Source organism: Guyanagaster necrorhizus (assembly GCF_019112545.1).
Source record: "Guyanagaster necrorhizus MCA 3950 unplaced genomic scaffold BT62scaffold_12, whole genome shotgun sequence".
NCBI classification, from domain to species: domain Eukaryota; kingdom Fungi; phylum Basidiomycota; class Agaricomycetes; order Agaricales; family Physalacriaceae; genus Guyanagaster; species Guyanagaster necrorhizus.
The window spans coordinates 850,021-869,477 of record NW_025064891.1 but is presented as its reverse complement, the minus strand read 5'-3'; the positions used below and the strand labels follow the sequence as shown (position 1 = coordinate 869,477).

Below are 19,457 nucleotides of genomic sequence, written 5' to 3'. Positions count from 1 at the left end.
CTGATAACCTTGATCCGAACGACATCACCCCTTTTGACACATTCACGTTCCCTCATTCTACCTCGATAAGTCACATCACCTGCCACCATGGAGAGGGTCCAGTTCCAGCAGGAGCAGGTATTTTATCTCTGCTTTCAAAAAATGAATATATTTTGATGAACATCTTTTTTTTTTCGTAGATGCTCGCAGAGCTGAAAGATCTCGTCGAAAAAAATCTATTCACTATCGTAAGTACTCTTACGCCATCCAAGCGCATTCTATAGCAAGAAGAATTTTTCAACGATGTAGCATTGTTTCTGTTACAGAAAGAGACGAAGTTCATAGTGAAAAAACGCACCGTGTTTGAGAGCGCCTTGGTCCGACGAGTCGCTAAAAAGGCAGACTTCCTGCGGTATTCTGCCTATGAAATGGGCCTCGAACAGTTGAGAAGAAAACGGGCCGAACGACTCAGTGAGTAACCAGGTGTCGCACAAAGGTGATTTTTGACCTTGTATAATAGATCTGCCCCGTTCACCGGCTACAATATCTGACTATGCTCTCGTCCGACGGCAGTTTCACATATTTGAGCGGGCTGTCAAAAGATTCAGGTCTGACGTGGGCCTGTGGATACAGTACATTGAGCTTGCAAAACGGGAAGGTGCACGGACGCTCGCCGGGCGCGTAACTGCCAGGTATGTATCCTGGTATTCCATAGTGTTTACATGAGGCATGACCAGGCATAGGGCATTACAACTACATCCCAATACCCCTGCCTTGTATATCCTTGCAGCGTCCCATGAGATTTCGCACCTCTCTCTATCTGCAGCTCGTGCACTACTCCAACGGGGTGTACGGCTAAATGCCGATAGCATTGACATGTGGCGAGAGTATGTGAAAATGGAATTGGGGTTCATTGAGAGTCTGCGGAGGCGATGGGACGTGCTTGGTATCGAAGAAGACGACAAAACGGCAGCTGAAAGAGACCGGGCCTTGATGGTCGACGAGTTTCGAGGTCAGGATGATGTTAATTCAATCGAGGTCGAAGATGATGCGGAGAAAGACGAGGGAGAAGAAGCTCGGAAAGAGATCATGAAGGGAGCAATTGTGAAATCTGTTATCTGTAATGCAATTGAAGGTGAGTACATAATAACTGTTCATTTTCTGCCCCCTCGTGCTAAAAGACTATTGAAGCCTTGCCCAAAATTGAACTGTTTGAATCATTGAACGACGTGATAACGCAGTATCCGGTTCAACCAAGCCTGCGGGAGTCACTTGTAGCACACCTTGATGATCTGTTACGGCAGCGATTGCATGAGCACCCACGCAGTATGAAATTACTTGCCAGCAGATTCTTGCGATCCGACATGACAGGCTGCGAGCTAGTGGAAGGAATACGTAAAGCGAACGAGATGTTGATGGGCGCGACTGATGGCGGGGAAGAAGGGGTGCTCGAAGTGTATGGCAATTTCATTGAACAATGGTGCCAGGCTGCGATTGATGAAAATTTGGTATGTTGGACTCGGGTTTCAAAGTTCTCGTGACGCTAACATTGAATCTCAGAAATTGTATCTTATCGGGTCCCTGGAAAGGGTAATTAGCGGACACAGGAAATCTCCATCGCTCTTATCGGTTCATATTAGAGTTTTAGGCCACGGCGCCGGGGGATCCAGAGTTGCTGAAAAGGCACGAAAATACACATCGCGGTGTCCACAGGCGGCGAGCGTGTGGCTAGAACGGCTAGCGGCCGAGAAGGAGCAGGGAAGCAAGGAAACAGTCGAGAAAGCGTGGGAGGAAGCACGACGATCAGTAGCAGGATCGGAAGACGAAATTGCGTCGGTGTGGCAGTGGGGACTTGAGAACTGTGGTGGGGTCAGTATGGAGCATCTGGCGAGGCTGCACGAGGTAATTAATGCATGCAAGTTGCTATATGTCCCACGATATTGACTGAGGTACATTACAGGGCCTGGCTAAGGAGAGCATGGGCATGGGCTTACTGGCCGTGCACGAGATGATACTATTGAGGTATCTGACGGTCGTCTATAAGGACCGAACAGTGCCGAAAAGCGGGCAGAGTTCGGATCAGCAGACGAAACGTTCGGAGTGGGACAGAGTACGCCATATGGACGATGCTTATCTCACGACAGGCAGAATATGGGGAGAAGTATTTAGGCTCGAGGCGAAGGCTGGGAAGGAAGAGATGCTGGAAGAAGTGTACCAAGTCTGGCGAAGAAAAGAGGCTGAAACGGCGAGCGTGGAATGGGCCAAGTGGCTGTTGAAGCATGGGAGGGGGAAGAAGGCCAGTGCGATAATGCTGCAGGGGGGGTATAAAGAGAAATGGGAAGAAATAGTAAAGGACATGTAGCTGGAATTGAATGTACCCTTCAAGTTGGAATATCCGTACGATCGTTGAGTAACATATGGGCACATGTGGCTGCATGCTTAGAAGCCGCCCGTCCATGTGGTCACATAGCATCTGGTCCATCTGCACCTTTCCTCTTTCTTCTACCCCCTCATCGTCTCTCTTCTGCCCGTACGTATTACCTTCTCCTGCCATTTTCTTTCTCTTCGTCGTGCTCATCGTTGCGGCCGCTGTCCAGGCTATAAGCCGCCTTTTACCATTTCGTACTGTCTGACTCGCCTATTGCACAGCACTAATTCAATCCCCGCCAGGTTCACTCTCAGGTCATTACTCCCACCGCACGACGGCGACGGGACGTCGTTCACCCCCCCGTTGACGGTCTTGCTGGAGCCCAGACGACGTCGCCCTTATCTTCTGCATGTTCTGCAGCCTTGACTTGCTCAGACATTAGCCGGTCTCGTCTGAACGGATTGCAAGCGATTCGCCCTTTCGCCATCTCTTGATTGAGATTCCCTGGAGATTTAAGGTCTCTTCAGTCTCATGTTGCAGTATCCTGTTCTTCGTCCGCTTTCGTCGCCAAAGGTCAAACGTTCAGTCGCCACAGACCATCACCACTTCGCCAGCTCCAATGGTGACAATACCCGTAATGAACCCCGTCCCTTGACCACCAAGCGTGTCTACAAAGATGCGTTTGTGACGCCTCAATATACTGGTCAACCTCCCCCTCTTCCTAATTTCTTTTCTTCCCGTCCTAATCCTTCCTCTTCTCCTACCACCGCTTCCCCAAAGCTGCCCCGGAACCTGCATATCTCGTCTCGGCAGGCCTCTATCGCTGTTCCCGTTCCTCGTTCTGCCTCTTCAAAATCCCCAGCCAGCTCCCGTCCTTCCTCGACCATCGGTGACGTCCTTGTCCCAGGCGATGCCGTCGGTGTAGGCGCGATGCTTCAGGGTCAAGTAGTGCGGCTTGTCTCTATCGGTGCCAACCCTTCTGGGCCTCCAGACTCTCCCAATGTCGAGGAGCCTGCCCAGGAGTTCGAAGTCGTTCGTCGTCTCGGCGCTGGCAGTTACGCAGTCGTTTATCTAGTGCGAGAAGTCCTTTATCGTCCTCCGCCCTCTGAGGATGGCCATCCCACGACCGTCGGTACAATGGACATTGATGATTTGTCCGCTTCCCGCAACCCTTCAACCGTCTATGGGCGCGAATTTGCCATCAAGTGCTTATCTAAAGCGAACCTCGACGAGGAGGCGCTAGCAGCACAGATGTCAGAGGTACGTCCATGCCTTTGTTGCCCTCTGACACAAGCTTGTTCAGCTCTTTTCTTTCTCTTTCTAGGCTACTATTCACCAGTCCCTCGCTTCGCATCCCAACATTGTCACCCTCTATCGCACTTTTGAAACTTCTTCTTTTCTCCTTCTTCTCCTGGAGTACGTCCCCGGTGAAGACCTATTTTATTTTCTCGAACAAGCCCGCGATCATTATGAAGCCGACTCTCCAACCTGTACTGATCCTTCCCCCACGTCGTCACGAACACCCCCTACTCCTAGTCTACTTTCAAATCTGCATCCGTCCCAACTTCTTTCTCGAACGCGCCTTCGCCTCATAGCATCTATGTTCTCCCAGATGTGTGATGCTGTCGCCGCATGCCACGCGCAGCAAGTCTACCATCGCGATATCAAGCCAGAAAACTTTATCGTCACCGATGGTTGGACTACTACCAGCGATGGCCGACAGGAACGCAAAGTCATCGTCAAGCTTACTGATTTTGGCCTGTCGACCACTGATGTCGACTCGTCTGACATGGATTGCGGCAGTGCGCCTTACATGAGTTATGGTGCGTCGGTCAACTTTTGATTCTTGATCCACCAACTGATCCTTGATTCAAATTTCATCTTTAGAATGCAGAAATAATGTAGCCCCTACGTATCGCCCTCGAGCTGCTGATGTTTGGTCGTTAGGCATCGTGCTCATCAATATGTACGCCGGTGTAATTTGTCCATTTCTTTCAGCGTTTAACCGAATTTCTAGGTTGTATCATTATAACCCCTGGACAGACACCTCTCAAGGAGCCTGTAGTTCTTTTGACATTTTTCGACTGTCTCCGGTCAACTTCTTTACGCAACGATTCACAGGCATGACGCGTCCAGTTGCGGAGATGCTCGCCAACCGAGTTTTCAACGTTCTTGATGATTTCGGTGACGATTCAAAACGCATCTCAGCTCCTGACTTTGGATTATGGGCAAAAGATCTTCCGGACTTTCTTGGGACTCACCCCATGCCGTCCCACCAACGTGGTGTCTCCGTTAGTTCCACTCAGGGGCACCCCATTTCCTCCTCTGTACCACCATCACACCGCCCATCGTCTAGACAGGCCTCCAAAGCCCCTTCGTCCATACGGACACCTGCCATACCCATTCGGTCGCTCTCACGCGCTCCGTCACTTGAGCCTGCATATGAGAGGCCGGAGGCTTCCGAATTATCGACGGTCATCGATCAAGAAGTCGAAGAGCAGGAAGAAATGGAGCAAGTTAGTGCCCAAGGTATCTTGATGACCTCACGCTCGACGTCGACCAACAAGAGGCGGAAGCGTGGGGCACGAAAGGGTAAGGGAGCGACTGCGGCGACGCCCACGACGCCCAGTCTGAAAGACGACACACTGGAGACGCTTGCGGTTGCATCCCAGTCTCTGGCAAGAGAGATCAGCAAAGCCTCAAAAGCGCCGTCTGTGACCTCGTCTCACAAGTCCAAGACTTCTGATACGTCGAGTCGTCGCTCGCGCAGCACCCCGTACGAGCCCGTCTCGATGTATGCATTACCCACTCCCTTACTGTCGAAACCTAGACCTATGGCTGCACCGCCGCAACCTCCGTCGCCGGCCTTGCCGCCTCCACCCAACAGTGTGCATGTGTCGACGTCGACCACATCGCTGCATGTACCTGTGAAGAAGCCGTCCAAGTGGAAGCTGAGCTTTGGGAAAGCGAGTTCGACCAACCTGGCCTCTGCTGCAGCGAACGGGCGAATGTCACCACTGGAGGAGCCGTCCGTGCCGTCGTTGAAATCTATGGACGTGAGTGTAGCGCCAATGTCGGCAACGGCGAGCAATGTGACGTCGTTGATCATGAGTCTGGATGCGCCTGTCGTGCATTCGACGTCGGTGTCAGATGAACCATGGGGCAGGGGCCGCCGTGCGCGTGGATCGCGGTCACCTCATGGTTCCCAACCGAGCCGGAGTCCGAACCCGCCGCCTCTTTCCCATCACCAGGGACTGTCTCCGAACCCGAGTGTCGAACGCTGGGTACACGATACGGCTGGGGGCCGCTCGAACCGGGGTGTCTCTCCGAACAGCACGCGTAGCGGACGTCCTTTGGCGTCGAGCGCGAGCTCGATGACGTCTGGTAACTGGCGCAATTCGATGAGTACGACGAGCTCGAGTGCAGGTACTTCGACGAGTGCGTTTACGAGGTATAGCAATGCGAGCATGAGGAGTGTGTCTACTACTGCGACGAGTGTATCTGCGACGAGTTGGAGAACGGGCAAGGGCCCGCCGCCACCATCTTCGCATTCGTCTAGTTATCTTTCCCAAGGAGTTCCAAAGAACGTCAAGAGTGAGTGTTTGCTTTTCTACTTGCCGAGCGAACCTTAACCAAGGCTGCACATAGTCATGGATGGTGTGCCATGGGAGCTGGACCAGCTGCCTCGTGGTCAGTATCCCAACCCAGAAGGAGATCTTTTTGGTTCGCCGCCGGCGCGAAAGCAACGGTCGCGCAAGCCCAAAGACGTGCACCTGGACACGATCTCTGAGGACCGTCGGCGGGATGCGACGACGAGCACGACGTCTCTGGCGCTTGGCGATGGCTCTGGTGACGAGGATGGGTATCCTAAGAAGGTTCAGCGGGGACAGATCAACGCGTTGGCGAAGATGTTGAGCGCATTGAGACGGTAGGGGGGCGGGGGTGGTTTTGTGTAATATGCATAGTAGGTGCGTGCGTGGACGCGCGTCACGGTTTTCTTTTCCACCCCGCGCCCTGTGTATCATAACCCACAAACAGCAACAGGACTTTGTTTTCTTAGACGCCATGTTCTACGCGTATACACACTTTTCATTTCATTTTTTTTTTTGTTGTTGCAAAAGTCGTTAACCCGTCCATCATCATCAAGAGCATACTTTTATCTTTTGTGCAATTATTACGAGGTACTAGTATGGGATATTTAATGCTAGGAGCGGAGGGGGTTTGTTGGTGTGCTTTTAATGAGACCGGTTGCTAAGAGCGATGAACGGGAGTGTGGCGTTGTGCGATAATCGTGTGGGCCCGCAGAGGGATATTTATGGAGACTGGACCTGAATATCCTGACGCGAAGAGCAATAGCGAGTGACACGTTTCCGTACTTTTTTCAGGCATGATCACCATGTAGAAGGTAGTATCTAAAGCATCCATGAGATATTATTACTGATCGGGGTCCCGACTTGTGTTAAAAGAGAGGATGAAAAATGAACAAGATTCGCATACTCACTCAGTACGCCGAAGGGGAGTCGAACCCCTACCGCTTGCTTGGAAGGCAAGCATGATAACCGTTTCACCATCGGCATTATGTTCTGTTTGCGTGCAGAGTTTAGTGTAAAAATTGCATCAACAGCACGAATTCACTATATCTTATACACCAATTAGGAATGTTAAAATGAATGAATAAATTAGGGTGTCTAGAGCTATCCCTCGCCTCTCTGATGAGCTGCAAAAGCCATATTTTGCTCGATGGTGGGTCGCTGGGAGACGTCTTGCGGTGGTACAGATGGTATGCGAGGCTGGACTGCCATGGGCGAATCGTCGTCAGCGATGGCGTACCTTCCGGAAGCGTTTGTCCTGACTAGGTTTGTGTAATACTCTGAGAGGATCTCGCGAGTGCACTTTGTGATGCATGAGTAATGAAATGAGAAACATAAAGAGCCTGGCCAACGCACCATCAGCCGCCAATCGATCATCTGCAAAAACTCCCTCTCGAGGATATTGAGCTCCGTAACGCTGATGCCGCCGACCTTTGCGTAGAGGGCATTTGTGCAAAAGGTATCGCAGAGACACTTGCTGGCGACTGCGATGGCTGTGATGAGGAAGCGATGGCAGGTGAGGGAGGAGAGTGTGAAGAGAGAGTGGCGAGCGCAGATGGCGTCGATGTAGTAAAGGGTGACGAGGAGACAGGAGCGCTCGACGTTGATGAAGCGGGTGATGCGGCGGAGGTAGTCGAGGACAGAGATGGCGGGCGCGGTGCGGGAGTGGAAGCGGGTGAGCGCCTGCGGGCTGAGCGCGATACGATCGTTGTGGGACATGAGACGGTCGAGCATGTCGGCTTTGGAGGCGGCGGGGGTCAGTCGGGCGGAAGGCGGGCGGGATGGGGCGCTCACCTATCAGCACGACAAGGTCGCTAATCGGCGCATCTTCAAACGCAGCGGGAAGCTCGACTTCCATCGACCCATGTCCTCGAAGATCACAACCCCATCCTCCGCCCCGGCCCGCGGGCCGCGACTAAAGCTGTACAGTTCTCAGGCGGAGATTAAACCTTATTTTTTGGTGGACGCGGAGGTGTGGTCGGCTATACTGGGCGTCGATACCTACAGTGATCATGGCTCCTAAATTCGTGTGTGCTCTTTGTCTTTTGTTGATGCTTGCGTTACTTATTGCTCGCTGGTGTAGGATCCCAATGAAGTCAAGATCATCTACCTCCGGGCCACAGGTGGTGAAGTTGGTGCATCGTCTGCTCTTGCACCCAAAATCGGTCCTCTTGGTCTAGTGCGTACATTGTTATATTCTTTAAATCTCGCTGACTCTTTTTTCTTTCTCTAGTCACCGAAAAAGGTCGGTGAAGATATAGCCAAAGCAACTGGTGCATGGAAGGGTCTTCGTGTAACCGTCCAACTCACCATCCAAAACCGGCAAGCCGCCGTCTCTGTCGTTCCTTCCGCATCGTCCCTCGTCATCAAAGCTCTCAAGGGTACGTCTCGTCTGCTGTCTACAACCCTTTGCTCACCGCTCTGCAGAGCCACCCCGCGACCGAAAGAAGGAGAAAAACATCAAGCACTCGGGCAACATACCATTTGACGAGATTGTTGATATTGCACGGACGATGAAGTCGAAATCTCTCGCCAAGGAGCTGTCGGGGTGTGTCAAGGAGATTCTGGGTACTGCCCAGTCAGTGGGTTGCACAGTGGATGGCAAGCCCCCTCACGATATCATCGACGCCATCAACGATGGCGAGCTCGAGGTACCAGACGAGTAGATTATTCGCAATGCATTTCCTTCGCTATATAATTAAGACTACATGCCGTTCCTCATATTCGGAAACTTGCTACGATTATAGTGCAACCAATTGTATTCGTTCATCTCCAGGCCACCCATCGCGTGTTTGATGACTGCAACAAGACTCTGGCCAGGCTGGACATCCTTGCCTTTACCTCCCTCCCCTCTCTGGGTGCCGTCTCCACCCTTGTCACCGCTGAGCTCCCAGTACATTGCACCCGCCAAGCCTTGCTGCCGGATATACTGGCCCTTCCATTGAGCCACCTCTTCGGAATCAAAGCTGACCATCTCGCGTGTAGCATAGTTGTACGTCCAGCTGGCTTTCTTGTGTTCGTCTCGCAGGACGTAGCTCCCGGGTAACGGCAGAGCCCGGTAATCATAGACACCGCGTTCCCAGCTGCCCTCACCAACCCCGTTGTACTTTGAGCCAGGCCCGTCTGTGCCCATGAAAGACCGACCATAAAGCGGGATGCCGAGCACAATCTTGCTCGGATGGACGCCCTTGGAACGGTAATAATCCACGGCCTGGGACGCGCTAATTGGTGGACCATACAAATTGGCTTGATGACCGGCGAGGGAGTCCCAGGAACCGGCGAAATCATAGGCCATCAAGTTCCAGAGGTCGAGGGAGGCGTCCATCTCTGGGATGTGGAGTTTGCGGTAGTTGTCTTGACCGCAGGGCGCAGCGATGGAGAGGAGGAAACGGTAGCCGTTCCGGCCGTGGGCGTGGGCGTCCAATGCTACCCGGAGCTCGCGCAGGAGCTGGACATAACCAGAAGCCTGGGCGTCGTTCTGGGGGTACTCGTAGTCGATGTCGAGTCCGTCCAGACCATAGTCTTCGACAAGCTGGAGACTGCTGCGGACAAACTGGGCGCGTTTGGCAGGGTCGACGACGACGGGATGCATGCTGGGGCTGTATGTCCAGCCGCCGATGCTGAGAAGGAGTTTGAGGTGTCTGTTTGCTTTTTTGATGAGGTGGAGGGCTTTGAAGTTTCCGTAGAGGCTGTAAAGTGGTTAGTGGGCGCGAAAGGCGAGATATAAAAGGGGGAGACTTGTTGTTTGCGTCTGGATCGTTCCAGCTGTCGCCGTCGTAATGGATCTGCTCGTCTGCCCATTGGTCTGAGAGGGATACGGTGCCGGTGTCTGGGGATATGTTGGCAAAGGCGTAGAGGAGATGGGTGAGGTCAGAGACAGGGATCGCAGAGGGTGGGTATTTGCGCGCATATATGCCCCAGTTGACAAAGCTGAACTGTGGTCAGACGGGTAGGGTAGGAAGGGTGTGGAAGAGGAACTTACTAGCCAACACTGTACTTGCCCCTTGTCATTGTAGGTGTCCGGTTCCCAGCAAAGAAGACGAGTACGAGAAAGATGCAAGTGAGCACGAGCAAGACCCGTTTCAATATGTTTTTCTTGTTTTTGTTGTCTTTAATAGAAGAGGGCAGACGTTCATAGTTCATTGTATACACTGCCACTGTGACGTCACATTACCGTTCACTATATACGTTCTCCACGTCCACACCCATCCATAAGGCTGGTCAAACGGCGCCAGTGGGGCCTTCACAACCAGGAAGGAAATATCACACAATGATTTAATCCACGTCCCCAGCTCCCACGCCGTACGCCTATCGTATTGCCAAGTCGTATCACAAAGCCACTGCCCAGTTTGCATGTATCCGAGGTTAAGACGTAGAGATCTCAATTGAGAGAGACAAGACAGCCTTTCCTTGATTTGTTTCTATTAAAACCGCCCCTTTTCAGTTGCTACCAGTCAAAATTCTGATGTGGCTCACTATACACGTCTTCTGCATATTAGCAGGCGTATGGTATTGATTCAGCTCTAGCACGTCCAACCCTGGGAACGCACAAGTGATGTACCGTACGAGTTCTTCTTGACATTCGTGGCGGTCCCATTTGTACGAGATGGCGAGAGTTCTCAGATCTGGCACGGAAAGTGTCTTCAGGATGGAGAGTAGCTCTGGACATGATAGGATGTCCTTAGGAAGAGACGATTTCACGAGATCTGCGGTTGTCGTGTGGTCCGGATAAGTCGTCAGACACAGTTCCATCAACGTAGAGGGAAGCAAGCGAAAGATGAAGTCGTGTGGAGATGGATTCGAAAGCCTGATGGAGTGTAGCCTGTCCATCACATCCATGGATTCAGGCATTTTATTTACCAGACGCGTCTGAATGTCTGCATCACCCGGGACCAAACGAACGTTCAAAACGCGTAAGCGTGGCGCCAACTTCAGTAGTCGGACCCACAAATCAGAAGGTCCATATCCCGGTGAGAGTCCTTCCACGCGAAGCTCCCGGAGGACGGGAAACTCTGTATCGAACAAGTCGAAAAAGAGTTCTGCTGGAAGCTCAAGGGTTTCGAGCGACGTCCGGAATCTATGAATCAGGGGGTACAGGATACAAAGTTCTGTCGCCCGCTGGACCATCCCACGCCGGCCAATGTCCTGCTGTGCTTTCCGAGCAGGTAGCAACGCGAACGGGACATGATAGATGAATTCTCGCAAAGAAGGGGCTGGAATGTCGTGCGTGTCAAATATCTCTGCATAGCCCTGCCACGGCGAATTACGTATCTCCAGCGATTCAAGAGCGGGCGCGAGAAATATGGATTCCAACAGCTCTCGCCAGGGTCCGCACACTGTGAATTGCGACAAACAGACAATTCGCAGGTTCTTCATCAAGGGAAACGCCGTGGCAATGTTATCTGACAAGGCTTTCGGGAACTGAAGGGTTTCGTTTATGACGAGGTCGGAATGGCCCCCGAAGAACTTTTGGATGTCGAGTTCGAAAGACCTGGGTAAGTATGAGGTTAGGAGAAGAGGAAGGAAGGAGGTGCTGCGCTGACGTTACGTAGGTCCATAGCGTTGAAGGCATGAATGCCGATCTTCTGGGAGTTACGCTATTCCACACCCACTGATAGCGGCAGTACACGTGTGGAAGGCATATCCTTCTGAGATGACGAGAGGATGCGGCCAACATGCGGACATCTTTTGTCGAAGGTCCAAAGGGAGTCCGTGGTGCCGAGCCAACGCACATCAGCTGTACGATGTAGAGAACGATGTCGTCGTTGAGCGTCCATCGTTTACGATGAAACCCGACGGTGCGAGAATGAGGATGTGATGACACAGGCATGTAGTGAATGTGCAACTGTGGGGGGGGGTATCAATGAGTACCTGCTCGTGAATATAAACCCCGAGAGAAAGAAGATATTTTAGATCGCAACGTACCAATGTCGGTGTGTAGTAGTTGGCAACAGCGATGTCAACGCCGGAGTTGGGGTTCCACTAGAGGCCTGAACAAGGCTGCACCTAAACCCGCATGCATGAAATGCGACCCTTGAAAGTATCGTCTACCGTAGATTAAGTAGTCACGGAACATTGGCATTTCACTATTCACAATCAAAACCTTGCTCTCGGTGCTTGTTCGGTGGTGATCCGTAGCATCTCGACGGGCTGGAGAATCAACTGATGTGATTACAGCTGATTACTTGGTGCCTGGATAGAATGGAGACTGGTTAGCGCCAAGGGCTTGGAGGGTGAGAGAATGTATTGACCCTAGCGCTAGCATGCTCCATTTGTCCTGTTTCTCTGTTCTTGTCTTTCCTCTCTTTTGATGACTCCGGAAGTCGAATATTGAACATCTATAACCGGAAAGAGTAACAGTGTGCTTTGCCCCGTCGGAATTATGACCGCCGGGCAATAGAATCGCCATCGTCGTGGGTTCATAGAGTTTCCGAATATTTCGCTGTTCAATCCTGGTGGGAAACCCGACAACGCGAATAGATGTCCTGAAATGCAACCGCACTCGCTTAAATTTTACCAGACTCGAAGCGCTCTTGATTTGACAAGGGTTGCGATGTGCTAATTGCCACATATTCAAAGGTGTTCGCGGGTACCTGGTAGGCAGGGTCGTGAGAACATCCCCATGAGTATGTCCTGTACTGCCGGACTGAAGGCTAAAACGGGAGAAGCCATTCACGTTAGCTCTCACATTCCAAAACGCGTTACACTTCACTCCAAATAATGCATTCATATAGATTATTACTGCGTGCGGACACCGGCGTCCCTACGAGGCTTCCAGAATGTGGCTGATCGGCTAGCTATAGATATAGCCAGATCGCACAAAACAGCAAAGATGGTGGTTATGAGCATTCCTAGGACCGGAGAAACGATAGAAAGGCACAGCGAACTTCACGTTGCATTCATACGGAGTCGGAGACATATGGTTCTATCCAAGTCAGTCAAATGCAGAACAAATTGTATTGGCCAACCAGGAATGCATCCTCTTGAATTGGAGAATTCCAGCACGTCACGAAAAGGAATGATAGACCCAGTGCTCGTACATAACTCTCCGTGCTCGTCAACGATCTGCATTGCATTCAGCCGAGAAGAAAAAAAGGAAAGAAAAAAGGGAAACGCTTAAGCTTTGTTTACTGCACAGCTGTGCAAGCCGAACACGTCTTTGACGGTTTGCACTTCGAGCTCGCCCGAGTCGGAGAGTCGAATGTCGGCTTGAATGCAGGGAGGCCTGTTGACTACGGCATAACGTGCATGGGTGTAGAATTGGACACGAATATGTCCCAGGGGGAACGGAGACAAATATGGTGCGCCGCGAGAGAGGCCTGGAAGCTGGGTTTTGCTTTTCCAGTTCTTGATAGCATTTTCCGTTGATGGAGGTGAGTGTACGATGTAGCCGAGTTCGACTGAGGATGATGAGAAGAATTCGTTGTGCGAGAGTACAAGAGGCTGGGCTTATAAGAGACATGAGGTTGCTATATACTGAACAAGGCAAGAAGGCAAGAACAAACACATTGGCATGGAAAAGAAAGGCGTGCGGGGTATTCAAACGATATTTTGATACTCTTCAAGCCTAGGGAGATCAGGAAGTGGTCTTTGCGAGAGCTGGAGCGGGAATTGCCATACGCGCAGTCAGGATAATTGAATTGATACTCTTGGACATTCAACTGTTCATTACAGCTGTTTGCGGAGAGAGTAGTTCGAACTTTCATTTTGGGTTTATGGCCATCTCGGATCTCTTCTCAAGTCTGACCCTTCCACAAAACGCCCCCGACTATGCAAACGGTTGTAGGTAATGGGTGACTTCCCGCAGCGTTTAGAAACCTAAACTAAATTCTAAATCAGAGATGCCGAGCAATGCCGATATAACAAATTGGATGAGCGCCACAATTTGATGGGAGACACCCTCGTCTAGATTTTAGTCTAGACGACCCCTCCGACCCCCCCTTCTAAATTATGTTTCTAAACCTTTGATAACCGCATCTGGCAATTCCATCAATCTCGATCTCTATTTGGACCTGTTAGTTTCCGAGGCGTCTTCTTTCACTCACGTCGCCTCTCATGTACCTGCGCGCCTGTCTTCAGTCCAAAGCTCATTTTTGCTCTGCTAGCCTTGTATCCTTGCACTGAATCTTTGGTGGACCTAACAAATACTGTGAAGTGTCTATAAGGCTACTTCCCAGTTGTTTTCTTGAGAACCAGCCATTTTTTTCCATCCCAACTGCTGTCTTTTTCATACCCGACTCGGGTAATTTTCTGGAATTCACGGTAGTAACAAACTTGTAAGGCAGTCCACTTCGGATGCCTATCGAGGCCTATAAAGTCCAGGATTAAAGGAAAGTAATACCTATCTCGCCTTTATCTCTCGTTTCTGCCTCAGTTAACCCTCACCGATCGCTGTTTGTGTTTCCAGACCTAAATTGGTTTACGGTTTAGAAATATAAATTCTAAATGATTTCAAATTGGGACTTTGATGGATTTAGAAAATGGTCTGTGTTTCTAAATGCTGCGGGAAGTCACCCAATAATGAATCGCCTGCTCATATTTTCCTTTATGTAACTTTATAAGTCATACGGCCGCCGCAATGATGTCCTTCAAGTTCAAGTTCGTAAAAGTCGAAGCACGTATATTCCAAAACTCCTGCAGGCGCTTCGCTACTTGCGTCTGGCCTGGCCTGGCATTTAAATTTAAATGCATTGCTGGATAATTACAAGACGTGCTGTAAAACAGCACGATATCGTGACTCGTGTCATGCTAGTACCAATCCCGTAACCACCCTTTGATACTCACTCTCTTCCCAGGCTTCCACTGGATCAATTCGGGAATAACGCGTTGCGAAACTATCAATAATGCAGACAAGATGAAAATCGTTATGACACCGACATTCTGGTAACGGATAACGCTTCTACCCTTCAAGAATTTCTGGAAAATCCAGATATTGGCCCGGACGTCGCAGATGCAACTTTGCCAGCCTGGATAAGGGGGAATGACAAGAGCAACGTGTAGTGCGAAGGCAGCTTGTGGAAAGTACAGAAGTGTAGTACTAGTACCACCGCTGACGTCCTTGTCATATAGTATACGTGGAGCAATGCACTGCTGTTTCACTACTTGGGTGTGGGGTGAGCCAAGGCCTTTAAGCTTGTCTGTGCGATAATACCGAATCGCATGGGCGAAAAGTTGAGACTCATTTTCTGTCGCGGACACAACTTCGGCGTAGGTATGGGTAGCTCGGAGAAACACTGCCTTCGCAATAGAAAACCGGCACGCGGGGATGAACGACCTAAGCAGAAAAAGTATCGAGGCTACGTCAATTCTTGAACTTCTGTGACGCAACTTCCAGATTGGAAAGATGCCTCTGGTGCCAGTGGCGGCTCGTCGTATGATGGGAGCGAGTTTGATGACTCGGCCTTCGAGAGGTGTAAAATAGACGCAGTGATTTATCGACAATAGTTGTTGCTGAGATCCTGGAGCACCGAAGCGTACATGAAGAGTAGCAGCACTATCGTCCGGTCGGATATGGAATAGGGTCAGTCGGTCGGTCCCCCATCTTAACTCGAGTCTTTGAAATGTTGGATACGGGCTTGGTTCTTCCAAGAGTGACTTGTTGCGAAGCTGAGGTTCGAATCAGACGAATTTCGGGTGGGAACGTGTGGCGATTTATTCGGCACTTTGTGGCAAAGGCACGTTGTTCGGGGTGGATGCTGCGGTGCGAATGTGTCAGGATCTTTGGATCTTGAGTAATAGCGTAGATCCTTGGTGGCCATGACTATTACTTCAGCGAAAAGATGTCGAGATAGAACTGGAACTCACTCTGTCCAAATGTCAGGTTGGGTGGGATTTAGTTATTTGATGCAGAAAAGTGACGATTCGTTCAAATGACACATCGGTTGATATCCAGGAGCTAGCAGATCGACTTGGAACAAAGTCGGTCTCTGGGTACGTCAATGCGTCAAGGAAGGTGTAGTGCCAAGTCAAACGATCAGTGATAGTGCGCTTCAGTGCCTCGAATTCTCCCTATGGTTGGGTGAAAATAGGACCAAATGTAAGATAAGAGTATAGGAAATTCTTACGACACGAACTCGAAATTGACAAACCGGAGGCTGTCATGTCACAGTAACGGTGTGACTGAGAGCCAGGACGCGGAATTTGGTTGTCCTTCATCGTCGCCATTGGATTCAGGTAATCGCAATGGCGCCCAATTTTTTCTCCAAGCTCGTCAAGTCGCCCAGTTCCACGCATAGTCGTGATCGTTCCATCGACTTCCAACAGTCGCCTTCGCCTGCTCCTCGCAGTCGAACTTCTTCTGCTATCAGCATGAGCGCGTCTCCGCCCGGGAGCATCTTTGCGTCTGGTTCACCGGTCAAAAAAGCAACCAATAGCCAGGCTTCGAGAATAAACACCAGCCAGCTCGACCAGGATGCCAATCCAAGTGTGATGGTTGTACCACCATCGCCGAGCTCGGCTACAGGCGATTCAAATAAAGAGAAGGAAAACAGCATTGCTAATGGTAGCAGCGGTATGGATGGTAGTGCGAGCATTGCAAACAATAGCGTCCGTCATCGAACACCTTCATCGCCTTCAAAACGTCCGTTTGAACTGCCCGTACTCCCGACTGTCGCTGATGTTGCGACTTCATCGTCAAAGACGGTCCCGCCTTCCCAATCACGACCTCCTTCACGTTCAAATACGGCCTCATCTTCGAAATCCAACCTTCGTGAGGCCTTCACGAAAAATACCACCTCCACGGCGCCACCTTTGCCTGCAGGAGGGACATTGGCTACCCCATTCACCCCCGAGATACATCGAAAATCATCCAACAAATCCCTGAGAGACGTACCTCCACCACTACCCATATCCACTACCCATTCCCGAGCTGCCACGACACCAGATCTCAGTCTTGGAAATGCCAATGACAGCCAAAATGCAGATGATGCTTCCAAGAGTGCCATTGTGGAGTCGCCTACATCGATCACAATGCCTGAATTTCCAGTTGGTTCACGAGAAAATCCAGGACGAGCAGTGAGGAATGGAAAGACGTTCCTTGCCGGGTCTCTCGACCGTGACGCCACATCGGTTAAGTCCGTGATCACACCACAAAATGGGAAGAAGCCGACAAGCCGACCATGGAAACGCCCCTCGACAAAACCAACAGGTCTCGCGAGTGCCATCGCTGCCTCTGGTTTGGCCATGGCCAATCCCGTTCTTTCACCACCCCACCAGGTCCAGCTCAGTCCTCCTGCCCAAAGGAAGTCTTCCCTGCCCTCGCCACCCTACCTGAATCATACTGGTTCTACTTCCGCTGTTTCGTCACATACCAGGGCAGGATCGTCTGACTTTTCCCCGAAGTCGAAGCGGTCATCTACAGCGTCACCTAGGCGCAAGTCGATGTCAATTCATAGCGACATAAACTCTGAATATATCGATGACCAGGCCGGTGGAGGTCCTGACTATTACTCAGGGCTGGAGGATGAGACCTCAGATGAAGACGAGGGGGATTCAGACGACTTGGACCCGTTGATGGACCTGGACTTGGCTTCTTCTGACATACCTGTTACCGGCTTCGCAGTGGCCAGCAGTAGAAGGAATGCCGACTTTCATGAGCTGTTCCCTGCAATCCCGGAGGGTGACTATTTGATCGAAGGTGCATCATAAAGCACCATTATGCGTGTCCGGCCAACTAAGGTCTTGTCAGATTACGGCTGCGCGCTACAGCGAGAGATTCTGATTCAAGGGAGGCTATACATATCCGAAAACCATATTTGTTTTCATGCCAACATCTTCGGCTGGATCACAGATGTAAGTCATTCTACATGTCCTTCCCCTGACAGATGAGATGCAACCTTTTTGGCAGCTCTCTATACCTATTTATGAAATCATCGCCTTGGAGAAGAAGATGACCGCTTTTGTGATACCCAACGCCATCCAGATCACGACGCGTCAAGCCAAGTATAACTTTGCTTCCTTTTTATCCAGAGACACGACATTTGATGTCATATATAATATCTGGCGCCTTGCTCGGCCTGAAGACACGCAAAGTCTCGGTTCAGGATCTGTGGAACAAGCTGCTGATCAGATCCTTGAAGGAACTGTTATCGGCGGCAGCGTTAATGGTGATGCCGTGATCGTCGGTAAGCAAGTTGGAACCGTGAAGAGAAAGGTAACGCAGTGTCAGTGCGGCAAGGATGGGACACATTATTCCGAGAAAGCTTTGGAGATGATCATACCAGGCACTCCCGAACGAATATACAATCTTATGTTCGCGAGTGGGTTCATGAAGGAGTTCTTGGTCGTCGATCAAAAGCTTATTGGTGTGTCTTTTTTCTTGGATATCTCGACCTCCTAGGTTAACGGGTCGACAGATATCCAAGTATCTGATTGGGCCCCGATCGAGCCTGGCTCCAATCTCCTTGCCCGAAATATGTCGTACATCAAGCCGCTCAGCAACAGTGTTGGGCCGAAGCAGACAAAGTGTGAAATTCACGACGAGACTGAGCACTGTGACTTTGATGATTATATTGTCACTGTAACGACGACACGGACACCGGACGTTCCTAGCGGCGGTGTCTTTTCAGTGAAGACGAGGACTTGCATCATGTGGGCCAGTGCCATGTCTTCCAAGGTGATTGTGACCACCCAGGTCGAGTGGACTGGAAGGAGTTTCATTAAGGGTGAGAGTTTCAGTTGTCATCCCCTTTCCTCTACGGTTTGTTTATGAAACTCTTTAGGTATCATCGAGAGATCGGCTATCGACGGCCAGAAGGTGTACCATGTCGATCTGGAGAAAGCTATGCGTGCCTATATCCAAGAGCACCAATCCGAGTTTGTACCTGAAGGTGTAGATCCGGCTGCTTTAACGCTGGTTGAACCTGCCGAGGATGTCAAGCAGCCCACGCTTGAACCAACATCGGAAGAAGGTCGGAAACAGCGTGAACATGAACGTAACCGCCGTGGTCTGCAATGGGCCTGGGATACATTCGAAGGTGCTGCGTCTGTTGCTAAACAGAGCACTAAAGGCGCTCTGGAGCTTATCGGGGACGCTTGGGACCAGTCGTCTTCTACGACCATCCTGATCTTCATCATCGTGCTTCTGGTTATCAGCAACATATGGACGCTGGCGCGGATGGGATACAAAGCTGAATCTGGGAGACGGAAGGTGTTGCAGACAACAGAGGAGCGGGAGAAATGGATTCACGGTGTGGTCACTGCACTATGGGACGAGTTGTCGGCTGGTAAAGGTGCCGTTGTTGCGGTAACGGACGGACATTTTGATCCGACGAAGATCGGCGATGAGATTATTTCGATGACGAGGAGACTGGATGACATGGAAGAGCGCATTCGGCACATTAAAGAGAATTTGCGAGATGTGATAATGGATGTTAATACGGGAGCTGAAATGCTGGATTAAGAACAGCTCTTTTGGTTCGATTTAAAGCTTATTGCGCTATTTGTAGTTTTTCACTGTTATCAATTAGGTATTATGTGGATTTGGTGCGTTGTATGATATGAACAATTAAAACAACTCTACG

The 19,457-nt window shown here is 50.7% G+C and overlaps 9 protein-coding genes and 1 non-coding gene across 10 annotated transcripts; 4 read left to right on the top strand and 6 right to left on the bottom strand.

The window, feature by feature from the left end:
• Positions 1–87: 87 nt before the first annotated feature.
• BT62DRAFT_1021837 (uncharacterized protein) lies at positions 88–2,718 on the top strand (the record flags this gene model as incomplete). Its single annotated transcript, XM_043178272.1, has 8 exons — positions 88–117; positions 180–227; positions 306–450; positions 500–671; positions 723–1,114; positions 1,171–1,487; positions 1,540–1,881; positions 1,940–2,718. 8 exons carry the CDS (start codon positions 88–90, stop codon positions 2,339–2,341), a joined length of 1,848 nt encoding a protein of 615 aa, XP_043039982.1. The 3' UTR covers positions 2,342–2,718.
• A 160-nt stretch (positions 2,719–2,878) lies between these two features.
• BT62DRAFT_894441 (Pkinase-domain-containing protein) lies at positions 2,879–6,279 on the top strand (the record flags this gene model as incomplete). The annotated part of the gene is made up of 5 exons (XM_043183178.1): positions 2,879–3,607; positions 3,672–4,170; positions 4,235–4,313; positions 4,365–5,941; positions 5,996–6,279. 5 exons carry the CDS (start codon positions 2,879–2,881, stop codon positions 6,277–6,279), a joined length of 3,168 nt encoding a protein of 1,055 aa, XP_043039981.1.
• Positions 6,280–6,852: 573 nt separating this feature from the next.
• Positions 6,853–6,924, bottom strand: BT62DRAFT_t75. The gene has a single exon. It is a non-coding gene; the product is annotated as a tRNA-Gly (tRNA).
• Positions 6,925–6,936: 12 nt separating this feature from the next.
• On the bottom strand, positions 6,937–7,797 carry BT62DRAFT_949361 (cyclin-domain-containing protein; the record flags this gene model as incomplete). Its single annotated transcript, XM_043188103.1, has 3 exons — positions 6,937–7,239; positions 7,294–7,676; positions 7,732–7,797. Coding segments are annotated over 3 exons (647 nt in total), but the record flags the coding sequence as incomplete, so codon positions are not given.
• A 152-nt stretch (positions 7,798–7,949) lies between these two features.
• On the top strand, positions 7,950–8,603 carry BT62DRAFT_986947 (ribosomal protein L12; the record flags this gene model as incomplete). The annotated part of the gene is made up of 4 exons (XM_043190033.1): positions 7,950–7,964; positions 8,021–8,116; positions 8,171–8,318; positions 8,365–8,603. 4 exons carry the CDS (start codon positions 7,950–7,952, stop codon positions 8,601–8,603), a joined length of 498 nt encoding a protein of 165 aa, XP_043039979.1.
• BT62DRAFT_931905 (glycoside hydrolase) lies at positions 8,596–10,035 on the bottom strand. Its single transcript, XM_043186240.1, has 3 exons — positions 9,920–10,035; positions 9,676–9,867; positions 8,596–9,626 (listed from the first exon to the last, which is right to left on the bottom strand). Exons 1-3 carry the CDS (start codon positions 9,946–9,948, stop codon positions 8,642–8,644), a joined length of 1,206 nt encoding a protein of 401 aa, XP_043039978.1. The 5' UTR covers positions 9,949–10,035; the 3' UTR covers positions 8,596–8,641.
• Positions 9,803–11,958, bottom strand: BT62DRAFT_121374 (uncharacterized protein). Its single transcript, XM_043179757.1, has 4 exons — positions 11,863–11,958; positions 11,481–11,808; positions 10,414–11,428; positions 9,803–10,358 (listed from the first exon to the last, which is right to left on the bottom strand). The coding sequence occupies exons 2-4, from the start codon at positions 11,765–11,767 to the stop codon at positions 10,077–10,079; spliced, it is 1,584 nt and encodes a 527-aa protein (XP_043039977.1). The 5' UTR covers positions 11,768–11,808; positions 11,863–11,958; the 3' UTR covers positions 9,803–10,076.
• BT62DRAFT_121391 (uncharacterized protein) lies at positions 11,945–12,860 on the bottom strand. The gene is made up of 2 exons (XM_043179758.1): positions 12,189–12,860; positions 11,945–12,129 (listed from the first exon to the last, which is right to left on the bottom strand). The coding sequence occupies exons 1-2, from the start codon at positions 12,665–12,667 to the stop codon at positions 12,096–12,098; spliced, it is 513 nt and encodes a 170-aa protein (XP_043039976.1). The 5' UTR covers positions 12,668–12,860; the 3' UTR covers positions 11,945–12,095.
• A 1,639-nt stretch (positions 12,861–14,499) lies between these two features.
• On the bottom strand, positions 14,500–15,416 carry BT62DRAFT_919757 (uncharacterized protein; the record flags this gene model as incomplete). Its single annotated transcript, XM_043184175.1, has 5 exons — positions 14,500–14,605; positions 14,643–14,650; positions 14,722–15,211; positions 15,238–15,338; positions 15,405–15,416. The coding sequence occupies 5 exons, from the start codon at positions 15,414–15,416 to the stop codon at positions 14,500–14,502; spliced, it is 717 nt and encodes a 238-aa protein (XP_043039975.1).
• A 657-nt stretch (positions 15,417–16,073) lies between these two features.
• On the top strand, positions 16,074–19,373 carry BT62DRAFT_931901 (uncharacterized protein). Its single transcript, XM_043186239.1, has 5 exons — positions 16,074–17,572; positions 17,624–17,727; positions 17,783–18,239; positions 18,291–18,599; positions 18,657–19,373. Exons 1-5 carry the CDS (start codon positions 16,120–16,122, stop codon positions 19,334–19,336), a joined length of 3,003 nt encoding a protein of 1,000 aa, XP_043039974.1. The 5' UTR covers positions 16,074–16,119; the 3' UTR covers positions 19,337–19,373.
• Positions 19,374–19,457: the final 84 nt, after the last annotated feature.